Source organism: Glossina fuscipes, unplaced genomic scaffold (genome assembly GCF_014805625.2).
Source record: "Glossina fuscipes isolate IAEA_lab_2018 unplaced genomic scaffold, Yale_Gfus_2 73, whole genome shotgun sequence".
Classification (NCBI taxonomy): domain Eukaryota; kingdom Metazoa; phylum Arthropoda; class Insecta; order Diptera; family Glossinidae; genus Glossina; species Glossina fuscipes.
This window is the reverse complement of record NW_023998436.1, coordinates 1,452,565-1,477,038: the sequence shown is the minus strand read 5'-3', so window position 1 is coordinate 1,477,038 and position 24,474 is coordinate 1,452,565. Positions and strand designations below refer to the sequence as shown.

Sequence of the window (24,474 nt, the reverse complement as noted above, 5' to 3'; positions counted from 1 at the left end):
GCACATATTCGTCGATACTTGCTCTAGCTACTCAATTACCGTGAAAAAATCTGGGCCGGTTTACGATTCTCATTATCTGTCTTTTCGTCCATTCTGTTTGTGATCTCATCGATGCGTGTATAAAAACAACCGCAACGAAGACCAGGAAAAGCAAACAAATAAACAAAACCAAATATAAAATTTGGAGAAGAAATTAGTGAAAAAATTACAAATTATATAAAGCAAAGTTTAATAAAATAATTACATCCATTGTTTCATGCGCATTTTATCAAAACGTTCGCGGGACGATAGGTTCAGACATCCCAGAAAGTGTATATATATTCTGAATCAATCTAAGCATATTCGACTCTCCCTGATTAGTATAAACATTTGTATCTATTTACGAATGTCCGTTTGTCCATCTGTGCAATATGTATTCTCACAAAATATACATATGCTCGATCAACATCAAATTCCGAGTCGAATTAAGCACGTCCGTCTGTCCATCCGTCTTTTGTAAAGATACTTCTAGTCACAAAAATGGAGCTGTCGTCTTCAAATTTGGCAGAAAAATTGCAAGTTCTTGCATGCAGGTTGGTATTGAAAATAGGCTAAAACGGTCGAAAGACACGTCTACAATACTACGTAAAGTAATAACACCTCTGTTTTTCAAAAGAAATAAAAAATTGTTTTTTCGCTCTTTACTCATAGATAATAGATAGGTGACTTTGCAAAAATTTGGACGTACATTCTATGGGCGATGCCTATCCAGTATTATCGCGTATCAAACCTTACTTTTTTTTTTCAATGCCCTTAAAACATGAAGAGGCAAAACATCGACAACACCATAAATTATATAAATTCTTGGCCACTTTTGAAAATAAAGTGCACCTAAGCGTGTTCGCCCGTTCATCTGTCCGTCTGTCCGTTTGCCAAACTATGTACTGTCTGTGGTAAACATGAACTTCAATTAATCAATATGGAGATATCGCGTCCAAATTTGCAAAAGAATATGGAAGTGATCAAAACGTTACGTCTACAATACCCACACACACGCCTGTACGAAAAAATTTTCATTTTGAAAATAGGAAAAATTAGCCGCATCCACAGCACAATGAAAATTCCTTTCCTCTCCTTGTTTTATCATTTACAGGACAACAATGACAACAATGGGTATAAAAGATTCGATGACGATGCGATAAAATTTTCTTACTTTTTCCTTTTGCTTATACTTATTTTTTACTTAACTTTGTAGCTTAAGATCTCTCCTTAATTTTAATTCTTTACTTTTATGATTATGTAAATTAGCTGAGTCTAAACTGAAAGAATTAAAGAGATAAACTGACGAGGGCTCAGGAAATAAAAAAAATTTAATAATCCCAAAATATGATAACCAAAGACAAAACAGCAGAGTCGCTTAGAAAATTTTAAAATGAATTTGTTCAAAGAGCGCGCTTATGATTGTTGAAAGTTATATGATGAATCGGGCCAGGGTACATAATTATTAAATTAACAGATAACAGATGTTTTAATTTGCATTTGAGTGCTAAGAGCTCAAAAGTTTTTCATTAACGCAATCTTCTTCGGAGATGATATTCTGCTTAAGAACTTTCGCGATAGTTATAATGCTATCATCTCGCAAAACAATTTTTCATTATGAAAATATTTATTACGATAATCTGAAAACAATGTCTACGATAAATCAGAAATTTTACGTAATAATCAATTACTTTGCTATTACATTGTAAATGAAATATTGGTGTCAAAAACTGTAACAATGTTGTTAAAAGTTTTCGCACAAGCAACGTCGTAACAACAGCAGAGACAAAAATAAGAAACTTTTACACAAGACTCTTCTAATATTTTCAACATTTTCATCTTTTTCCTGAGTATCGTTTTTAGAAATATCTCTGCCAACTTTTAGGTTCAACTACATTACGATGAAGGAGTTTGTATAAGTGTGCATGTAGATGCTTGTGTATGTGTATGCCAAAGTTGTGCTGTTAAGGTTGTTCATAAATTTTTTAAGTTATTACAGCTTCCGTTTTCAAGGGCAAAGTTTAATCCTAGACCTTGTTAGTAAGTAAACGAATCTTTAAACAGTAGATGTTCAAGAAAACAAAAATAATAATAATAATAATAATAATAATAATAATACTAGAAGAGTAGTTACTTGAAAGTGATGTCAGAAATAATGTTAAGTAAGTGAGAAGTAGTAAGAACTCTATCTTCGTTTAAAGGGAACTTGAGATGTGCTGCCTTTCTAAAGTAATATTCAGGACATTCAAGTTCTCATTAACTACGGATAGATTTGTCGATTAGTCAGAACAAGTTTTCATTTCTATCTCTTTTTTTAATTCTTGTCAACTAATACATAGAAAATTCTCAGTAAACTCAACTCGCAAAGGCATGTTTTAGAGACTTCACTAAATATGCAGGTACAATGTCTTCTTCAGTGAAATGCACTTCATTTGCTTCTCTGAATGCCCTTTTTCCCTGGGACGAATGTCCATTCGTCCAACTCATCTTTCAGTTCTTTCTGACCTAGCCCGTCCGCCCCCGGATCGTGTATCGTAACGTTCATCCGCCTGCCGATGCGGCTATCTCACTGTCCATCTTCTCAGCTGCCTGCCTGCTCAAACGTCTGCTGCCATTTGCCGTCCCAGCCAATCGGACTTTTCTACAGTCCGTCTATCCTTCACTTCACTGTCCTACACTTTTTCTTTCCTTCAGTCTGTATATCCTCCCGTCCTTCTGCACACTCGACCATCTTTTTCATCGCCAACATATCTTAACAACCGTTTGTACTCTTATTCATATGTCCATCTATCTGTCTGTCCTTCCCTCTGTCTCCAAGTCAAACTGTGCTATCTAACTGACCGTTTGTACTCTCATTCATATGTCCATTTATCTGTCTGTCCTTCACTTTTCTCCAGTTCCTATGACCTGCAATCCATCTCATCAAGTCCATGGCGTTCCGTCCGTCACACCGTTCTCCACATTTCCGTCCACATCCCCATCCATCAGTTCTTCTGCCGTTTTTCTATATCTATGCAGCTCCTTGACAGTGCCTCTAACTTTTTGGTCTTCTTAGTGAGCTTTAAATTTTACTAAGGAATATATTTGATTTTCCCTTTTCAAAAATGACTTCAAATTTGTTTAACTTTATCAGTTCGTTTGAACGACTAGGCATATTGCGAGTTTTCGATACGTTTGCCTCGTCGCAATAAAAGCGCAACGTGCTCCCTTTTTCTGGTGTTGGGATATGAAAATAGAATACTATTTGTGACACTACAGTAAGTGTTATCTTATTTTCCTATCAAGCGGTTTACTAACGACCGCGTCAAGAAACTTTTTCTATTCATTATATTTGTAAGTTGATGGCATATTTAAAGCGATTACGTCATTGTTAAAAACTAGAGTCATCAAATCATCGGCTTAGGGTAAAAAGCTAAAGAGAGCTCATTAAAAATTTCTATAAAGAAAATCATAAAGCATTCGATTCCTGGATGAACACTAAGTAATATAGTTTTTTATTTTTTTTATTTTCGAAAACCTAACATTTTTACGGTACATTTATTGAACCCTATAGCTGCACATTTGTCTAGCATACAAAAGTACGCTAGACAAACTTTGATTTACCCTCGCAGCGTGTTTTTGTGTTGATAATGGAAAAAAGAAAGCAAATGTCGTAGAATATCAAGATTAATGCATTTTCCCATGCCGTCCCTCGTTTGTAAAAGCAACACAAAAACACACAAAAAGAAAAAAAAAGGCTCAAAAGAAATCTAAAAATTTAACACAAAAGAAACACATTTATCACGTTTACGTCAAAATAGCAAAGTGAAGTATTCCACAATCTATGCATAGGTACGTCAAGTAGAAACATACATACAAATGCATTGGTTGAGTTTGCAAACTGCTTTAGCACATTGACTGTTTACGGAGCAAAGACGAAGCAAGGAGAAAAATGAAGACATATATATATATATATATATATGTATAAGAAGGAAAAATTATGCCAAATACGCAGCATACTGTGTGAAATCTGTTTATTGCAAAAAGTGAAGACAGGAAAAAATTCGTCAGTAAAAATCAAACTTTTAAAGGAATCATTTTGAAAATAAGACAGAGCATGCAAGACAGCAGCGAAGGACGCGTTATGAAAGTGATTAACTATTAAGGAAAGATGACGCAAGGTATGCCATAGTCCGTGAAAATGTAATATTTTTTTTCAACCCTTACTTTGATATTTTTTCAATTTTGTAAACACACCCGGCATTTGTTGTCTGAGAATTGGTTATATGCATTGATCATTACTAACATAGCCATGGCTCTAGCGTTATTATGGGAGCCAAGTATAGAGCGTTAGTCCCACTGTGCCAAGGACGATCAAGACGAAGTCTACGTTACTCGGTGGGAAGAAGAACGAACAAGGTGAAGTTTATGTTACTCGGTGCGGTCTGGAGTTATGGCATTAAGTGTTAATTCCACTGTGCCAAGGACGAACAAGACGAAGCCTACGTTACTCGGTGCGATCTGGAGTTATGGCATTAAGCGTTAATCCGACTGTGCCAAAGACGAACAAGACGAAGCCTACGTTACGCGGTGTGGTCTGGACTGCTTTGTCATAGAATACTGGCGGCACACTTCGATGAGTTTTGATATGTATCTATGCGTCTTGACTGGAAGGGGAAATGCCCCTTGCAAGTATGCCTACACATCCATCTACGGATGTTGGTTGCAAACTATATTAGCCCAAAGAGGTCACGCGCATAACAGGCCTAAACATTTCGACGAGATTTCACATCTACCTAAGCTTTTTGAAGCGCGTAACTAATTCATCTTCGTCTTAACGCAAATCTATAAAGGACCGGAGTATCAGAACAGGCACCGGGTCACACTTCGTCGCAAAGTTACAATTAATAACTTCACACAGGGTTGACCATGACTTATAGCACTTGGCTAGAGGAAGTTAAGAGCCCGATGGCTGGAACAAGGAATAAACATTCTTCTCGTAGGCTTTACCCACTCGTTTCGAAAAGAAAAGCGCCATGCCTTTAGTTATAAGGCAGCTCCTATAGAGTTCTTTTACAAAGTTCGCGTAACGCTTACACCCTCTTGGTACTACATAATGCGCAAAATATGATAGATTTATGATGCGGCGTATTCAATCTGAAGAAGAATTTCCTTAAGAATTTTTTTCACAGCAATGCCTAAGCCTTATGGCTCATGTTAATGGTGCCTCTTAGTGTTATGTGCTTTTGTTACGCCTGCTTCGATGTGTCATAATGCTAATGACTTTTGATTCATTAAGAATTTTTTTTTTGTTTTTTTTTTTTTATTATTATGCCATCATTTCCACACGTGATAGAATAAGCAAACATTGTATTACATATTGACATATATATATAGCGTACAACCCTTATATACTTTTGGAAGGCCTTTGCTTTTGCTTTATTAACCTTTTTTTCTTTTGCACTTTTAGGGATTTTGTTTAAATTTCATTAAGAGACAATGTCAGTAATGTGTGTCACGGTTTCATGATTGCTATTTCAGACTTGTATTTATTGAAATTTTTTCATTTTGTCATAGGTTATGGCTTTGAAAAAAAGAGGTCTTTTGAAAACTTCTCAACACACATGATTTATTTCATTCCTTTTTATCGTTTTTTTTAAATACTTAAATACCCATGACATGGTTAAGTGAACTGCGATGATTTCAATTACTTTATTGCTTAATGATATGAAATCGAATGGCTTGCGATTTTTCAGAAAGCAATTTCTTATGCCAATCATGCAGTTATGGCTGGAAAAATTTGACCAGCACAATGAGTTAAGATTATAAGGAGAAGAAAATGGTGAAGACTTTGTTGAAATTGATAAAATACATAAAAATTAAAAAATAATATAAACATGAAAATTAATACGATCGCTGCAATGCTTACATATTAGATTATAGTAAGATGCCTGCAATCATAGTTTCTAGAGAGCCCCTTAAGAGAAATTCGTTAAAGTTGTGCGACCTATTCCATTCAGTGAAAATGTTTTATCGTAGTAGCGAAAAATTGCATTTCTTTTAATAATAATTAATGGCCAAGTGTGGTTAACATGTCCAGAGTCACAGGCATCCCAATTAGTTTCGTAACTGTAGGATAAGGGAATGATAAAGCAGGCGCCCCTTTCTCTCAATTCACACGAAACTTTCTCGAAAGGATTTGCAACGTGTTTGAATGACTATAACGAATTGACTTTACTTTAGTATCAACTTTAAGAGTTGACTCTACTCCTATAATCCAGATATATTGAAAGAAATAGCATCGGACTTCAACATCAAATTAATCGAAATGACTAAAATCGTTAAAGTTAATTATGAGATTTATTTCTTAGGATTCTCAGTTTACTTAATTACCTTCTTGCTGGTAAAGCAAGGATAAGTGAGTATTGTTTTTGAATTATTTGAATACAAAAAACCAAACAAATTATGGAGAAAAGATTTAATTTTCCATCAAATGAATGCACCACCAAACGACGTATCATACTTGCAATAGCCACACTACAGAGGGCGTTACAATAAAAGCATCGATCATATTCATGTCTAATCGTCATCTTTGAAATATCGTACGATTCAAGCTTTACTTGATTATCTTCAAGCTGATAACGCAAGGATAAGTGAATACTGTTCAAATTTTTTTAATTAGTTGAATAAAAATGTTGGAGATTTGAGGCTTAATTTTTCATCAGATGAATGTAGGATGTATCATAAGGCGGGAAAAGCATACTTGCTATAGCCAAACAAAAGACGACTTTGCATTAGAAGATGCATCCATTGCATACTCAAGCCATGTGGTTATTTTAGACTTTCATCTTCTAATCTTAACTATTTCCTGTTCCATCAAAAATAAGCTACGAAAATTCGAAATGATCTGACCCTTACAAGAGTTATTTGAATTGATAAGGGGGCTTTCGATCGTATGGTAAACGTTGCTTCTACTAATTCATACGTGAATACCTATTTAGATATATATTTATACATATATGCATTATATATATACATACATACAAACATACATGTTTATAAAATCCATATATGTTGGAGGATTGTGTGTCCTTCATTAAGTCTACGGTATGTCTACCAAAAATTGTCTGTATCTGCGTCAGGCATTGAATTGCTTTGTTTACGTGTCGTTTTATTATTATACGTTTTAAATAAATAATACGTACACGTTTATTTATATTTACATATACGTGTGTACGTTTGTACTTATATAAATTTCTTATTTCTTTCGTAGTTATTTATTTATAAGTTTTTTTCTTTTTTTGTTTGCGGCACTCTCAAGGTTACGTTCTACATTTCTTTCCTTTTTAAAAAGAAAAAAAAAAAAAAAAAAAAAAAAGACCAAAACAATAACAACATCAGCCGCTGTAGCAAGTGCGCCGCTATTCGCCTTCGTCAACATAACCAAAAAAAAAAAAAAAAAAATTTATTCATTTTTTTTTTTTTTTTATTTGTGTAGGAACCCATCACATCATGGTTTCATTTTATGAAGAGAAAAGAAAATCGTGGCGCATTCAAGTCATCGATTTTTTTCTTTCTTCTTTCATTCTTGTATTATTTTGCTTTCGCAGTTGCATGCACATTGCACGGATATGAGGTCATTCAACTTTTGATAAGATATTTATTTCGATTGCACTACCTATATATGAACGGAATTTTATCAATTAGTTAAATGTATTAAAATTATATTTTTATAAGTTTATAAGTGCATAAATATTCTAATAAACAACAAAATAAATGAGAACAAGTGAGATGTGAATGTGAGAGAAAGAAATGAATTAACGATAGATCAAAAAGTTATTTACAATTTAAGAGCACATAATCTTTACAGGGAGGGAGTAAAAAAACTAAAGTGGTGCACAGCTCACCTTAAATGCCTCGCTGCAACCATAAATTCAGTCATATGAATCGTTTGCAATAGCGGTCGTTCTTGGGTCGAGAACGGTCCAGAATACCAGAAGTCATAAAAATATTTCAATAGCTTGACTACAAGAAAACAAAATATACAGACGGACAGACAAGTTTAGATCGCCATAGTAAAGGGTGGATTATCTCAAACAGTCTACTGATCAGTGATGCAAATATTAATTTTGGGATTACCATATTACCGTCAAACACTGCCGCACAGTCAACAAAGGTCGGGCTTGTTTCGAGAAGCGCTAAGATATCATCAAACATCTTCCCTGGCCAGTTATCTGGTCAGAAGACCTCAACCTTGCCTCATGCCGTACGGGGCAATTTTACACTAGAGATTGAGGAGCAGCAGAAATTATACAAATACTCTACGAATCTATTTCGCGAAGAATGGCAGCAGTTGTTATGCGAGCAAGTGGCGACTCAATATCTTACATTAATAAACAAATAAATAAATGAACAAAATCTATCTCCAAATTCAAGTAATTTTTGGCTTTCATCGATACATAATTATAATCTCCCTCTGTAGGGTAGAGAACACTATTGACAAAACAAATATGGTGTACATGTCAAGCGTTCATATCAGTTTGCAAATCTCTTATTTATTTATTTATTTACACATGAAATTAATTCTTAGAAGTAGATCTTATGCTTACATTATTAACATAAACTAATATGACATGTATAAACAGAAGTAAACAAGACAAAAGGACGAAAACATAAAAGGAATAACATTGATGCATAAATAAATAAGACAGAGGAGAAAAAAAAGCATGTATATAGCTAGCAGCGAGGCATACCCACAGCCGGTACACATCCGAGTTGCAAGTAAACTTCTAAGCGATTGTAAACAAGCAAAAGCTTGACAACAGAGATAAGAGCAAACCAATACAACTATTTTCGAATCATAGTAAGATGTTAAGATTGCAAAGGTAGTTTGAATACGACATAGGTAAATCGGGCGCACTAAGGATGCTTGATTTGGTAGAATTCAAAGAAGCCGATATTGAGTTTAGGTGATTCGATTTTTGCAAACAACTTTGAACAGATTGAAAAGCTCATAATTATATTTACATCGACTTGTAACAACATGTGCGTGTTTGTCTATCAGATTTAATTTAATGTAGTCCTACACCACCACCAAGTACAGCAGTAAGCCTACGCCCTCTTGTCTCTAAAACTGTTATTTAAATAAATTTAAGAGCAACCTTGTAGTGCCATTAAAAAGGGGCGGAGAGATATGGAAGCCTATCAGTCATGCGTTCGTATCATAGCTGAGCTAGTTAGTTCGTAAGATGTGGGAGAGCGTCTTTGACACTTCTGAAACGTGTAAACCAAAGAAATTGCATGTGCTTGCCCTTTATTTAATTATGCAAACGGAAATCACATTTATTTAACTAACCGAACGGACACCCGGTCCCGGAGCCTGTCTCAACACAGACAGCCTATGGTTTTTCTTCGGCCCATCAAGAATTGTATTGAAAGACCGCGATTCTTATTTTTCCAATTTTCATTTCATTTAAATCTTCGCCATGCTTCTCCCATCGCCTTTACCGAAAGACACGCAAAGCCAGAAACTAAAAAAACACTATCAACTAACTCTCTTCGTACGCGATCTTAATAAACTAACTAATGCCGAGTTGCATTTTAAGCAAAGGTAATTTGTCAAGTTAAAACCATACACTACAAGCTTTATGAAGATGAAATTCTTAGAGAAGCGATTCGGAACATTAATATGACCAACTAACCTGAGCGACTCACATTCAAACGGAAACACCAAGAACAAATATAAGTTTCCCAAGTGATAACGGTAAGGCAAAAGCAATCTACTTGCATGAGGAGAGAAAGAGATAAGCGGCTCCCTAAGGGCAATGAGCAGAAATTGCTTTTAAACATATTCTACTGAATCTACATAACATTTACACCCAACAAAGGCCTGACTAAGTTCATAGTATAGCCTTTTTGTAATGTAAGGATCGTTAAGCTCTTTCGACCATCGTTTAATGAATGAACCTTAGCGCCGACGTAGCTTTACGAGAGCTCAAGAGACCCAGATTAAAACGTAATCTACGGCCGAATCAATGTTTTTTTTTATAACTTGTGTGAATCGATGGAATTCTCAGTATTGAATGACTTTCTGTTTGAGAAAGAAAGCTTCTTGCATTTTTCGTAGAATTAATTTCATAAAATTTATTCAAGTATATAAAAATCATTCAAGTTTTTGTTGTTGTTAGAGAGGAGGCAATTAGTGCAGAATATACAGTTTGCAGTCAAGCAAGCAAGTCGAAGTTTATTTTGTAATTAGAAACAATGTTGACAGGAATTCAAATGTTTATGTATAGAGCTATTCATAGTCTATCTGTCTACTAAAGTTTTCTATACAAGTATTGATATTAATCATATATACATTGCAACAGAATGAAAAGAATTTTTTTTTATTGATTTTTTTTTTTTTTTTTTTGCAAGAAATTTCTTATACCATTAGGGATAGAATATTCGCTATTGCATCGCGTAATTCGATCGCTTTAAGTAATTCTAATTATGGATTCCATTCATATTGTAGCTAATTAAGACAATTTCCTGACACGGACCTTGACACATATTTGCTTTTGATTTTACATTTGCACAATGATTCCTTTACTCCTTAATGCAAACTATTTGTAGGAAGAGTACATAATTTTATGTATATAAAAGTCTTTAACAACAACAACAACAACAATTGACCTTAAAACGCCAACATGGAGTTTGAAAATATTTTAAGTAGAACGTGTGCCACATATTACTGAAGATAAATAAAATATATATTGAATTTATTTCACTTTAGATCATATCTAGGATAAGCATTAAGCTGGCTAAGTTAATGAGAAGGCTCGTAATTTTAAATGAACTTATTATTATGTATGCATACTAACGCGTAAGCGAGATTTTAGTTCATATCCATGATATTAAATTAATGCCTACACTAGGAAAATACTATGCATGATAGATAGTAATTATCTAATGGTAGGGATACCAATATGTGATTCATTGGTGGTGTTGTGTCGCGTAGCTTAGTATTAAACGTTAACAATGGCATCATTGGCATCGGTAGACAGACGATAATATTGCTTTGCATCAACAATAATCTACAAATAAACATTGCATTTGATTACGTACATAAACAAACAAGCAAACACGCATATTATGCATACACGCGCGCACAAACACACAAACACACACACATCCATATGTATATATGATTCCGTGAACACTTATTTATTCACATATATAAATATATATATATATATATATATATATAGATATAGGAAGAGAGAGAAACAGATAGATTTGTATATATAAATGTATGTTACATTTATTTGGTGAATGTTGGGCCTTTGGTTATACGTACTTACATATTTATGCATGTCTGGATCTATGTGTACTCTATACATAGACATCATCGTGGTCGTATGCCATACTTTCAGTATCAACAGACTTTTCTTACAATGAAACTCATTCGATTGTACATGTATATATATATGATACGTACACACACGTTTGTCTCTGCCCGTATGAACAAAAATTTATATACATATATATATATATATATATATATACATATATATATCTCAGTATATGTATATTTGTAAGCAAAGCAAAAAAAAAAAAAAACAGAAAAAAAGGAAAAAAAAAGCATATACGGTGCTATCATCATCAATTGGGTCAATGTCAAGGCCGCCGAAACGTTAAATATTTTTGTTTTGTTGTTTTGCTACTCTTAACTTGCTTGGCGGATTGCTTTGTACGTTTATACGGTTACTCTCCGCCTTTGTTCTTTTTTTTTTTTTTTTTTTTTTTTTTGTCATTTTTCACTTTCTAGTGAATTTTCTTTACCATTGCTTTTCATGCAACACAACACACACAGCATTAATGTTAACACACAACAACATCATTGAAAGTCTTTAATATCACATAAATAAATAAATACATGCATGTGTGTGTGTACCTTCGATAAGATGACGCTGAACGTTTATTTATTTATTACTCTTACTTTTCGTCTTAAACTCAGTTTCAATTTAAAAATTTAAAAGAAGAAGAAGAAATTCAAAACAAATCTCATTTTCTTTGTTGTTATTTGAATTTGAACAACGCAATGCATATAATGCATATATTGTTGTTGTAATATTAAATATCATTGGGACATTGACATAAGTGGTGGATAATATTATTAGTAAGCAATGAGATATTTTTTACTTTATTATAAAAAAAGCTTTATTTCATCGCTTGGAGACAGAACGTATGACCTAATTAAGTTGTACGTACGTATGTACGTATTTTCAACGTATAATACGTGCCTGTTTTTCTGTGTTTACGCACCAACGAAAGATATATTCAACTAAACTAACTAGTCATTTATACTAACATCAACAGTCATAGTCTATTACGAAACTAGTAAAAATTTGAATTGTTTAACTTTTACTTAACTTGCCTTAACTAATGTCTGAAGTAGTGTTGCTATAATTAGTGGTGTGATACTAATGTTAATATTATTTTTATAATTTCTAAGCTAAGAATATGGTTTTGATGTAAAATAGTCACGGGACACGTTTCTAGGAAAGACTTCTTCCTTCTTCTCACCCGAAATTTGCATAACATTGATAAAATTTTATAAACATACGAGATGTTTCAGTCGGTTTTGCAATCGTCTTTATCAACATTTTATTACTAAATGAGAATTTTTAACACATGTATGTTTGGTTTTTTTTTTTCCTATATTCTGAGTCGGTTGTATTAAGTCAGATATTTAACGACCAAGGAAGCAATAAGCGGAAACATTCTTTCATTGCCAGTTGGAAACAAGTAAGAAAATTATAATGCGACACCGGCCGGTCATTAAATACACTACACGTCACTCTACAGTTAATCATGTAACAAACTTGTCAACGTAAGATCGAACCATTTCTTCGGTTAATGTTGTTATTCATATAATGACTTTTCAAAATAACAATAAATTACATTGAAAGGAGACGAAAAAGTAGACCGAAGTCAACGATTTTCAATAACGTTCCTTGGTATGCCAAATGTTATTATGACCTGTAGGTTCAAGACAAGCAAACGAAACAAACAAGACAAACTGATGGACAGACAGACAGGCTTAGATTGATAATAAAAAATAGGACTCCCTACGTCTAAGTGGCAAAGTAGGACCTCCGATAACAAATCAATGGTCGTGGGGATTCAAACCTCATGTGTGGTAGAGTCCTTGATAAACTCGTTAGCCTCGGACGTTAGTGCTTGGAGACGATAGTCTTAAGCTAAATTAATAATAATACTTGGAGCCCTTCTGAATGCTTCATATATCCGCACAAGCTTAACGTACCACACGTATCACTTACCATAAGTGATATCATAGCTTCATAGCTTCAATGGCTTCAAAAGGTCACACGTCAAGTATCATGACATACAACACATAGGAAGGAAATCAACAATTTTCTCTCGTCAGAACAGTTAAACAGAAAACCAGAAATTTTTTTGGCTAATATATGGTTTGCACCTTCAAAAAACTTTTTTGTTAAAAAAAAAAAAATTTTTTTTCTTTGAAATTTCGAAGTCTCGCCGAAACCTCTGCAATGACTACCTTTGTGTCAATTGAAATTATGCTGGGAAGCCATGTCTAAGCTATTGATCTATATTTTCCCTAATACAATAGCAGATGCCTGTAGAAAGTATTTATGTTGGTTTCAAAAGATTTCCAATCGCATTAAAACAACCGTTTGACTTGGTGTACCGAGTTAAGAGTAGGTTATGTTGAATCATAAAATTTAAACTTGCAACAACAAGAAATTTACTAAGTACCGAAGTTATTGGTCACTCTGATATTGATCATTTGAAAAAGTAAACCATGATATTCTCTTAGGAGATGTATTACATTTCCTAGAAGTCTGTAGTGTATACATATAAGCATCGGAGACTTATAAAAAGATGCCAGATAGCTCAGTAGACAAGAGCTGCGATATTCGCAGATTCATATCTCAATTCAGTACACGATACCTAACCGTAGATGTACCACAGTCATATCCGAATGTATCTGAACAATACCTAGCCGTAGATATGATGACTTGATGCCAATATTTTCCTGGGCCGTCTAGATATTCGAAATCAATCTATAAATCTCGTTTACAGCGTGGATGTAGATCAGCAACAGCAGCCGAATAGATAAGAATCGCGAATACTAGTTGGTGCTAGTTGGTGCAAAACTCAGTGCGGTAGAGTTGACTTTGATCGTAGCTTTAGTGAGTGGTCAGTTGGAAAAGTGATAACCCTAGTCGGCCAGACAAACGTCCACAAAGCTGCGGCTGCGAATCCCTCTCGATTCTCACTTGTCTTTCTTCTACATATATAAAAAATATAATATCGACAAACAGTCGACATTGACGGAGTGTCATGAACTCTAGGTCGACATAAGATTTGGTGCAAGAAATACGATCTCGACACATAGCCGACATTGAAGGAGAGTGAAGAAATTGATAGAAGAAATATAAAATCCCCTATATACCCGCTTGGGTGCGGCTAGACTCTATCTCTCTTCCTTTGCTTATTTCTTTCTAACCAAGACCGTATTTACATAGACGTGTTGTGGACATCCCCCTTAAGGGATTGGCGTGAATATCGGGATTGATTTACGCATATATACCGGCAGTCGTGGGGAAATTTCGCGGTTTAACGCAAATAGATATTCTTATGCTCACCAATTGCTGGCCGAATAGTTAGACGTATTTAACTTTCTTCTTTTCCGTCGCACGCGGTTCTTTCAGGCACCTTCAACTTTGGCGGCTTTTCTCGTTTAGTTCGCCCAATTGCCTACTGAACATTACTGGTCACTTTAATTTTAGCTTTTTTTAAGTGATGAAAGGTCGCCTTTTTAACCCCATAACTAAAACGTGATAATTAGTTATTTTTATTTGCCGAAATTGCTGCACACAACACAATAAAAAAGCAATTATGTTATTCAATACTGCAAGTAGATAAACCATCAAGCTTATGAGATCAGAAAAACATGTCTGCACCTGCATCACGTGAGAACGCAACAACGCAATAGAAACAGGTCTGTACTTGTTTATACTCTGGTACCAATATATTAACATTGCAATTGCAGCACAGCAAAAGTAAATGTAAGATTAAAAGTCAAAAATACTGCGTATAATAGCGATTACATAGAATGCACTGTGTATTTAATCCATTGGTCAGAAACCGCATATATTAAATAAGTTAACCATTTGTAACGTCTAGATATAGGGATACTAGCATTATAAAGTTTAAATACTTTTAATTAAAGTGAGTAAAGTCTTGCCCGTGTGTCCGTCCGCCTATTGAAATCGCATTTGTCGCATCAAAACTTCGTGTAGGAAAAAGAAATGTCTTCTCAAATTTTAGCAACACAAATGGCACAACGACATTATTCATCTTGCAATTAAATCGCGTACTTAAGTGAAGGGCTTTAAAAGGTTCAGATCAAGCTGCATACAAAGTATTTATTGCCTGCATTCAATTTCGTAACACACTGACCTAAGTTATCATGAGGGATTTCATTGTGATTTGTTGTTCAGTAGGCTTCTAAGTCACCCATGTATTTGCTAATAACCCCCGAACCTTCAGCGCTTCTTGAATTTGAAGAAAAGAGTTTATTTTATTTCATTATTTCGAGGAAGTTTTGCCTGCGTGCTGGACATGTTGTCGAGGGGACTTCCTTTTCGGTCCAAGTATATCGCATAAAATATTTAAATAGGCCGATAAGTACTGATTGTATCTTAGTCAGCTAATTCAACGTAGTTATCCTTTGCGAAGCACTTCAGGCTAATGTATCCTAGACTAAGGTACTTTAGGCTAAGCTACCCTAGAGTCAAAAAGGCAATACTGCAAAATCGCGGGATGAGTCACCCAGAGGTGAACGCATTTCTAAGCCTGTCTGTACGTAACATTTTTCCTAAGCGGTATTTGTGGGCCAACTAATTGCGAAAGATGAAAGTACAATTTCACTATTATCGCGACAAGGATTTTCAATCTAAAAAAGTGCCGAACTTAACTCGCACCTTTTAGTATCTAACCTTTGTTTCATTTCGAAGGATTAGTTTAAAATTTTAAGAACGACTAAGCTGAAGGTGTAGAAGAAAGTCCATTCCATTCACTATGCGAACTGAAGGCCGCACAAAAAATGTGTTGAGATCTTGCAATATCTTAAAAATTGAAAATTCATTTCTCTTTAACAACCTACGGCACTACATATGCTGGCCTATTTTTATTTGATTGATATATATTCGAGTTAATGTTACGCAACTCCCTCAAGATCATTGGTTTTAACCAATTAGATCTTGAATTTTACAAGGTTGCAGCAAATAGTGCAGTTTAAACGAACTTCCATGGCTACTACGCCTTTCTCAGTAAACAATCAACTAACGCTATATGTTATGTTCACCCAAGAAAAATTGATGAATTCCGGTTTGAATATTTTTCATCATTTTCCTTCCACAAAGAGATAAAAGAGAGAAATAAAATACAAAGTTCAATTCTAAGAATGCAAAAAACTTCAGATAGTCTCCTTTGCCAAAACGGTTATAGATAGTAAACTCAGTTGTAAACTAAACGTACCATATACCAATAATTTTCTATGAATATGAAATTCGGAAGCTGGGTGACGAAAGCCGTCAATTTGTAGAATTTAGCTTATATACGATGAGGTGAATTGTATGATGAATACAACAAAAACAAACAAATTGTGAAATCAACTAATTATTTAGAAAAGTTTCTTTTCCTTTTACTCAATTCATTATTTTTCTAATTTCAATCTACAATCATCGAAATTTATTACTTCATCGAAGAATATCAAAAGCACATACTTTTTTCAGTTCGGCGGTTAATCGACAACTTGGGCTATACAAACTGCGTATACACAATATAGATAGATACTTTACTCTCTGTCTCTGTCTCTGCTGAAATGTTTTTCAAAGAATGTCCTTTTTTTTTTTACTTTTAAGGACAACGACAAATGCAGCAACAACAAGCTATGTTGTCGAAAGTAAATTGCAAATTAATTGAAACCCAAACATTGTGAAAATAAACACTGGCAGTGTTAGTTAATGAAAGCGGGTACGAAGAGTGAATTAACCACCCAAGGGCGAATTTTCTCATTTCTCTTTTATTTTTTTTTATTTTTTTTATCAATTCAGTAGACAAACTCTTTTTTTTTTTACTGGCAGTTCAGATAAGCATTTTTGCAAAATGCTTATGGTTTTTCTTATGATTAAAACTACAACAGAAACTGATATTTTTATTTTGTTTAAGTTTTCCTTCTTAATTTTACGATTTTGATATGTCGTAATAGATGGACATCTGGATGGAAACGTTTCGAATTGACTACAAATTTCATGTTGATAAAAAGTGTATTCAAAATTTAACCAGTTTTCTAGCGCATGTATCGTTTTCTGTACATAAAATGGATTTTATATGCAGTTTTGTCCGGATGTATGCAACACCCAGAGGAACTCGAGCTGAGCCCACTTTTTATTATACCGATCGGTTTAGAATCACGTTCTGAATCGATTTAATCATGTCTGTCTGTCCGTTCGTCTTGGTTTCTCGTGTTCAATCTACAGCTTGTAATTTGTGAAATGTTTTGCTGATAAATTTTGGCCAAAGCTCGGACGCTCTTAAAAGTGGTCAAGATCTGATCACTTTTCGACCACTTTCCTGGTAACATTTTACTTTAAAACTCGTTGCATGGATAACTGTAGGGTAGCTGTAGTACATTTAATGGTGGGTCGTAGGCGCCAAAGTATTTTTACTTATTTGAATTAATATCAATATAATATAAAAATTATTTAAATTCGTTAATTCACCCATTTGCTCATTTTTTGCTGTTAATTGTACTTGTGAAAAATATTTTCACCCATAAATTCCAAAAAAAAAAAAAAGTCAATTCGATATTATTAAATTTATTAGTGTGTACCGAAACAGGTACAAGCGGTGTAAAGTTGTCATCTACCCTTATAAATAAGTAAAGGAAAGCATTAAAAAAAACTGGTGCCCAGCGTCATCCGTATTACAAATAGAATAATAAAACTTTTCCAATTCAATCTTTAGTAAGTGAAACGAAAAACTTTTAAGCTACAGTAAGGCTGCTGATGATTGATTCAGTGCGTCTGATGAACTTAAAAGTTTCAACATTTATAAAAAGAGCATTGGTAATGAATAGGATAATTGCATGGATTAAATGTAAACGAAAATGCATTATTTATTTATTAGCTATTCAAGCGATCAAGTCTATGAAGTCCTAAATTAATAGAAAATAATTATTAATCTTTGGATATAATAACACAATTGGTTTATCTGTTAGAGATACTTGGAAAATTTTTCTCACATAACGCAACATTTCGAAAAAGAGTTTTATATGACTAGTGTGAATTACCCGATTCGAACTAACTCCAGCATTTACAGTAGAATTCGCCCTTTGGCCAAAAGGTGTCCGTATATGGATCTTCATCAAAATTCTTCGAATACTACCACTCGTAGGACGCACAGGCATACTTAGTTCGATTCAGGAATTTATTCTGAATCCATTGGTGAAGTGGAAAGTAACTCCATTTCAAACCGACCTGACCATTGTATACATCCGAACACATTTTATATACCTTTACTATAAATGATGCGTACAAAAGATATTAAAAAGTTCAAAGCGGCCTAACGCATACCTCCTACAATTGTCGCATAAATCGATTTTATGTCACGAACATTCACAAAATGTGTGCATTTGCGAGCGAATGAAAAAAAGAACACAAAAACAAAAAAAAAAAAAAAAAAACACGGTAAAAACATTGTGTAATTAAATCAGTCTCTTACCTGATGCGGTGATGGTGACGCTTGCGATGGTTGAGGTGAAGGACTCGGCGCATGACTGGGACTACTGCTGGGTGGCGGGCCACCATGTTGCGTATGATGCGGCGATGCTGGTGGCAGGGGATGACCTCCGGGGCCAGGACTAGGAGCAGGTGACGAACCGCCAGGCCAAGGCCGATTTGGTTCAGGATACTACAACAAAACAGAACACATAAGCGGTAAGTAAACGAAAACATATATAAAAAAAATAAAAATAAGTAAATATTTATATTCGGTTTTGGGCGTTACATCTCAATCGTTCATATATATGTAAACATATACTATATATGTGCGTGTATGTATGTATATGTACATATATATATATATGTATAAATACTCATAGGGACGGTTAGTTGCTCGATCCGGACCATTTTTTTAATGAATTTTTATATGGGTATAACGAGTGTTTATAGAATCGAGTTTTAGACCAACATCTGTTATAAGTCACGGGTAACATAATGATTGAGAGTAACGCTCGCGAGTCTCTTTACATTATGTTCTTGCCGGGCTGTACCTAACATCCGCAAAAAGAGTTACGTATGTCTGCCTTCATCGACTGAGCTACGCCCGAAGCATATGAAATTTGAATTTGCGACGCCGGACTCGATAGTCGTGGTTCTTATCTATTTGGCTACTCAGGCGGAAATGCATTTGAAGGCTTCATAATTTCTAGGCTTGGAGAAGAACTGTACATCGGGGAACAACTTCAGCCTGTACTAACAATCCGTTTACAGATCGAAATTAAGGCACAGAATGTAATCTTGATCAATGGCGTCGATCAAATTAGTGTAGGCTTCCATCGCCGCTATGCCGGTGCATGCATATTTTTAATGATTAGGCAAAAACTAATGTGGTTCGGTTGAGAAGTTTTGATGCATCCTCTATGTAGCCCGGATCTCGACCCATTTAACCCGCCTTTTTTTCACTCTATACAGAACCCTCTTAATGGTATAAAGTCGACGTCAAAATCGGCCTGTGATCATTTAGGTTAATTTTTTGAAGAGATATTCCATAAGTTCTATAGTGATAGCGTAAAAGTTATCGATCAATAAGGGTGTGAAGCTAAATACGAATTTATTTAGTAAAGACACGTACTCTCTCTCTCTCTCTCTTAACAAACTGCTGTAAACGCCCTAACAGCTCTTTGTTAATTACTTAGGATTATGGTTTGGATTTGGAAGCTTCCTTCGTCTAAATTAGGAAACTCAGAATTTGTTAGCGGACATCTATTTTCATGCAGAGACTAACTTTTCATGAAAGTCCGCAAATTGGTAGATTTTTAAAACAACACATGATGTGATCCAAATTCCGCATCGTTAATTCTTTTGCTCAGTCTACTATGGATAAGTTTTCATCAAGATATATTAAAGATTCAATCTTTTTCTGAACGTCTTACTATTCATGAGCAATCTTGTATAGAATAGCGTCGGTCCAAGAAATAGACACATTTGATTTAGATTTGATTCACTTAATTGTTTATTAATTTAATTACTACCTTGAGCAAATTTTCATCAAAGATCATGTGATTATATCATATGAATTTTTGTGGCACGTAAAGAGAATCTTTGTATGCATTGATATCCAATAAATAGACCTACTTGGCGGCTCAAATTCCCTAAGATTCATTTCTTTACCCATATTCTGTTTTGAGTCAATTTTTACCATGAAATATTGAAAACTATACCTAAAGAGTTTCTGAACGGTTATATGAGAGAGAGGGGGTTGACAAAATTCTATGGTGAATTTTGTTGCAAAATTTTGAAAACTGCAATTTTTTAATCAAGTTTAAAAATAAATCATTATATGGTAAGCAATCGAAAAAGTGAACCAATCGAAACCATTTTCAATATCAAACGTTTTTGGTTCGGGCCAAAACACATCAGCGTACTAAGGTTCATTAAAATATATAAAAAATAGCAACCTTTAGGTTGAAGACGACATCAGACAGACAGACAGACAGACAGACAAGCTTATGTCAATTCAGAATCATTTTCTGAATAAAATGTAGGCATATTTTAACACCTTCTAGGTGTTACATACGCCCGCACAAACTCAATATACCTGGCGCCACAAATGACGTAGGGGACAACAAATGTGCTTGAGCTTACCCTTACCTCGTACATCATAGATCATTAATGAATATTTTTATTTTGGTTTTTACTTTTTTAATTATTGTGGGCGTGTTTATGGGCGAATCTGAATGATAAAATGCATATGAATTATTTCACTTTTATAAATCAATGTTTAAAGCGAATAGATGCGTCTTCTTGGCTGACATTTGAATTTTTATCGTTTACAGAATTTCTGCAGTTTTCGAAGAGAACAACAAGCGATAAATTTAATTACCATCCTTTGACGGTGAATGTGACAAAAAAAAGTTAGTAAACAAGTAGATAAAGACAACATTGTCTTATTTAAGTGTAAATATCTTACTCGGCTGATGGGTAATAATTTTGTACTAAAAACTTTATATAGTCCTGGCAAACTTTAAACAATTCCTTGATCTTTATCTGCTGATGTAAGTGTAAACAAAATTTTGAAATTCACAAAATGCTTTGGCTTGGATTTTAGAGAAATTTTGAGAATAATGCGATCCTATTCTCTTTGATGCCAACCCAATGTCAACAGAGAGCCTAACTGTACCCAATTTCGACTAATTCATGACAAAACGACAAATTGCTTTTCTCAGTCTTTCATCGACATTGACAATTGCCATGCAATGACAAACGAGCGTACGATCAAACTGCGGACAAATCATTCCATGATATCTGTGATGCATTTCGATCTGTTGCAAACGCAATAACAAAACGAGTATATTCGCAGGCTTCGTTTTAACGTGTGGGTATGAAATAAACATACACAAATGGAATATTAACAACAATGCAAACTTTAATCGAGTTTGCGGTGTATGTGCATTTGTGTTTTGGGTCTGTGCGCGCCTCAGTGCGCACGTATGTGCTCATATGAATATTGCTCGAATGTTGTTGTGTGAGCAGTAAATTGAAAAAAAAAAAAAAGACAATACAACCTAAATAAAATATATCTGCATAAAATAATCATTGAAAAAAAAACCAATCAATTTTTTTTTTTTTGAGCTTTAAAAAAACAACAACATATTCTTTTTGTGTTGAATTTCACATTTAAAATTTTTGCTTCAATAATTTTTGAATAAAAACATTTTCAATGCAATTATTTATATAAAAACATAAATAAAAGTCCGTCGCATTCCTTCTGCCCGTAATTTAAAAAAAAGTAGTGTTTGAGCCCTAGATAATGAAATTAATATCATTGAAAGTAGACCGCTAAACACACGAGACAAGGCAAAAATGGCGAATTTTTTATTAAGCCCCATATCATCCATCCTAAGCGCTATATTTAATATTGCAACGAAAGGCTCCACAACGCGATAGTTTACCGTGGTGTGCATGAATATCATGTAACGGATACATTTCCAAGATTTTTATACGATTTGGCAGCACTTTCCTATTTATGTTAAGGAAAAAAGTAATGCTTGCATTTGTATATGTGTGAGGGCGCGTTCTCGTTTCGGTATAACCACATTTTTGATCTTACGCCTCTTGAAGATTATAAACGAGGTAACCTTTTATATAACCATCACCGAAGCATGAGTGATACATCTGTTTTCTCAAAGCGCTTCAGAGACCGCACACAATGTATACATTCCGAATTGATCATGTCCGTCAGCACGCCTGTGTAATATCTCCTGGCCTCAAAAAAAGCTATTTCATATTTAGCAGCAATATTAGAAGTCCTCCCACGCAGATTGATATTCAAAATGTGTTAAATCAATCAAGGACCTACAGTGCCACGTGAACTGAGAACATCTCCGTTTTTTAAAGGGAATGAAAAAGTTGATATTTTGTTCCTTGGTCATAAATTACAGCAAATAAATCTACAAAAATTTGAATGTATATTCTATGATGCGATGGGCAATGGTGTACAAAAATGTGAAAAAGTTACCAAGCCTACCATATATAGTGTGTCAAAATTTCGTCTTTTTTTTTCAATATTTTTATAACGCTCACATGCGAAATTCAAAAATCCCATAAAGTATATAAATTCTTGGTCAGTTTCAAATTTGGAATGCACCTAACCATGCCCGTCTATTCGTCTGGCTGTGGTAAACATCCTCCCGCTCACGAAAGTAAAGGGATCGCGTAGAGATTTGCAAAGGAATTTGAAAATTACCCAAATATTTCAAAGGAGACGCCTACAAGGTCTATGTAATTGTGAATAATTTTTGGGGGGAAGGGGGGTGGAGCAAAGTTTATGTCCACGTATTAGATAAATATTTTGTGAGACCTATATATATTCCATTGAGATGGCTATGAAAAATAAGTCAAGTTTAATATTACTTTATCACGACGGCGTTACTTTGCCTGGGAGCCGCTTTTAAATTATGACCTTTTCTTATTAAAAGGAAGGTCCGCCTTTTTCAGTGTTGTCTGTGAGCTCCGAGAAAGTCGAGTTTTGCGGCAAATAAACGCTTAACTGGGAAGGGGTCATCTTTCTTGCTTCGCAAAGTGCTGCTGAATCACGAGGAGTCAACAGAAATGGTCACCTTTAAACATCGGTCAGATGGTAAGATAAAACCATGGATATTGACCATCATTGCCTTATAAGTCGTTTCCATCGAACGACCTGAATACTGAGGGATACTGCCATCAAAATTAGTCTAATTACGCCGACCGTTGAAGGAAAAATGACCGCAGTACGAGAAAAGGTAAGACCATTTTATAAGAATGATGATGCTATCGGCTCTCCAGCATTCGATCAACACCTAATTCAACCGATGATTTGATGATGAGTTGAGAGGACCCCTTTTAAGACGCTAATGGACAGCAAACTATTTACCATCCTTGCGATAAAATACAAATTCCAATACGAAGCGATGATAACTAGTCGTTTGAGGCTGAGGATGTAGGATGACTATTGACGAAACCATATGATTTTTAGATAGGTCCAACCTTCAAACGAAATGTGCCGAAATCTCGCCAGTCCTTAGTTTTCAAATTACAATTGCCTTAGTGGCGTTACAAACGAAGTACAGATTTGTTCCATGGCTTTACAAACCGAGTAGCATTGCTACTAAGACTTGAGCAACTATCGTTGGGAATGTTATCAAATTTTGACACATCTTTCGTTCCTTTGAACATTAGCGACACCTATATGTCATCCTACGACTTTTTGAATACGCGAAAAGACTAGTTGCTGTCATTGTTTCGACATGGAATTCTTATAATCTTATAATCGGAAGGATGGCAAGATGGATAATATCTTCAATGAAATTATTTTCAATAAAGTTTTTTTTTTTTCATTAAAGGGAATTCCCTCCAGTTTAAACTTTTACATGTGATGTTTTAAAGGCCAGGTGGGGGGAAGGAGATAATATAATCCACATGATTATTACTTTCGTATATTTATTATGATACGAATATAATCGATTAATTACAATTTATATAAAATTATCTAAAATCGCCTTTAAAGACATGTACCCTGGAACTTAAATGAAATTTAAAACCTTTGAGAAGAGGAAGAGACACATTTAAGCCATCTCTGTAAGCAAACACATACAAATAAACATACAAACAAACA

At 34.5% G+C, this 24,474-nt stretch overlaps 1 protein-coding gene and 1 long non-coding RNA gene across 2 annotated transcripts in view; both read right to left on the bottom strand.

Moving 5' to 3' along the window:
* The window catches only part of LOC119638156 (trithorax group protein osa), a 135,873-nt gene that overhangs the window by 47,232 nt on the left and 64,167 nt on the right, over positions 1–24,474 (bottom strand). Inside the window, 1 exon segment of the mRNA XM_038034816.1 lies at positions 18,823–19,011. Coding sequence (XP_037890744.1) covers positions 18,823–19,011 — 189 coding nt within the window.
* LOC119638157 lies at positions 12,688–13,698 on the bottom strand. The gene is made up of 2 exons (XR_005247385.1): positions 13,174–13,698; positions 12,688–13,137 (listed from the first exon to the last, which is right to left on the bottom strand). It is a non-coding gene; the product is annotated as an uncharacterized LOC119638157 (long non-coding RNA).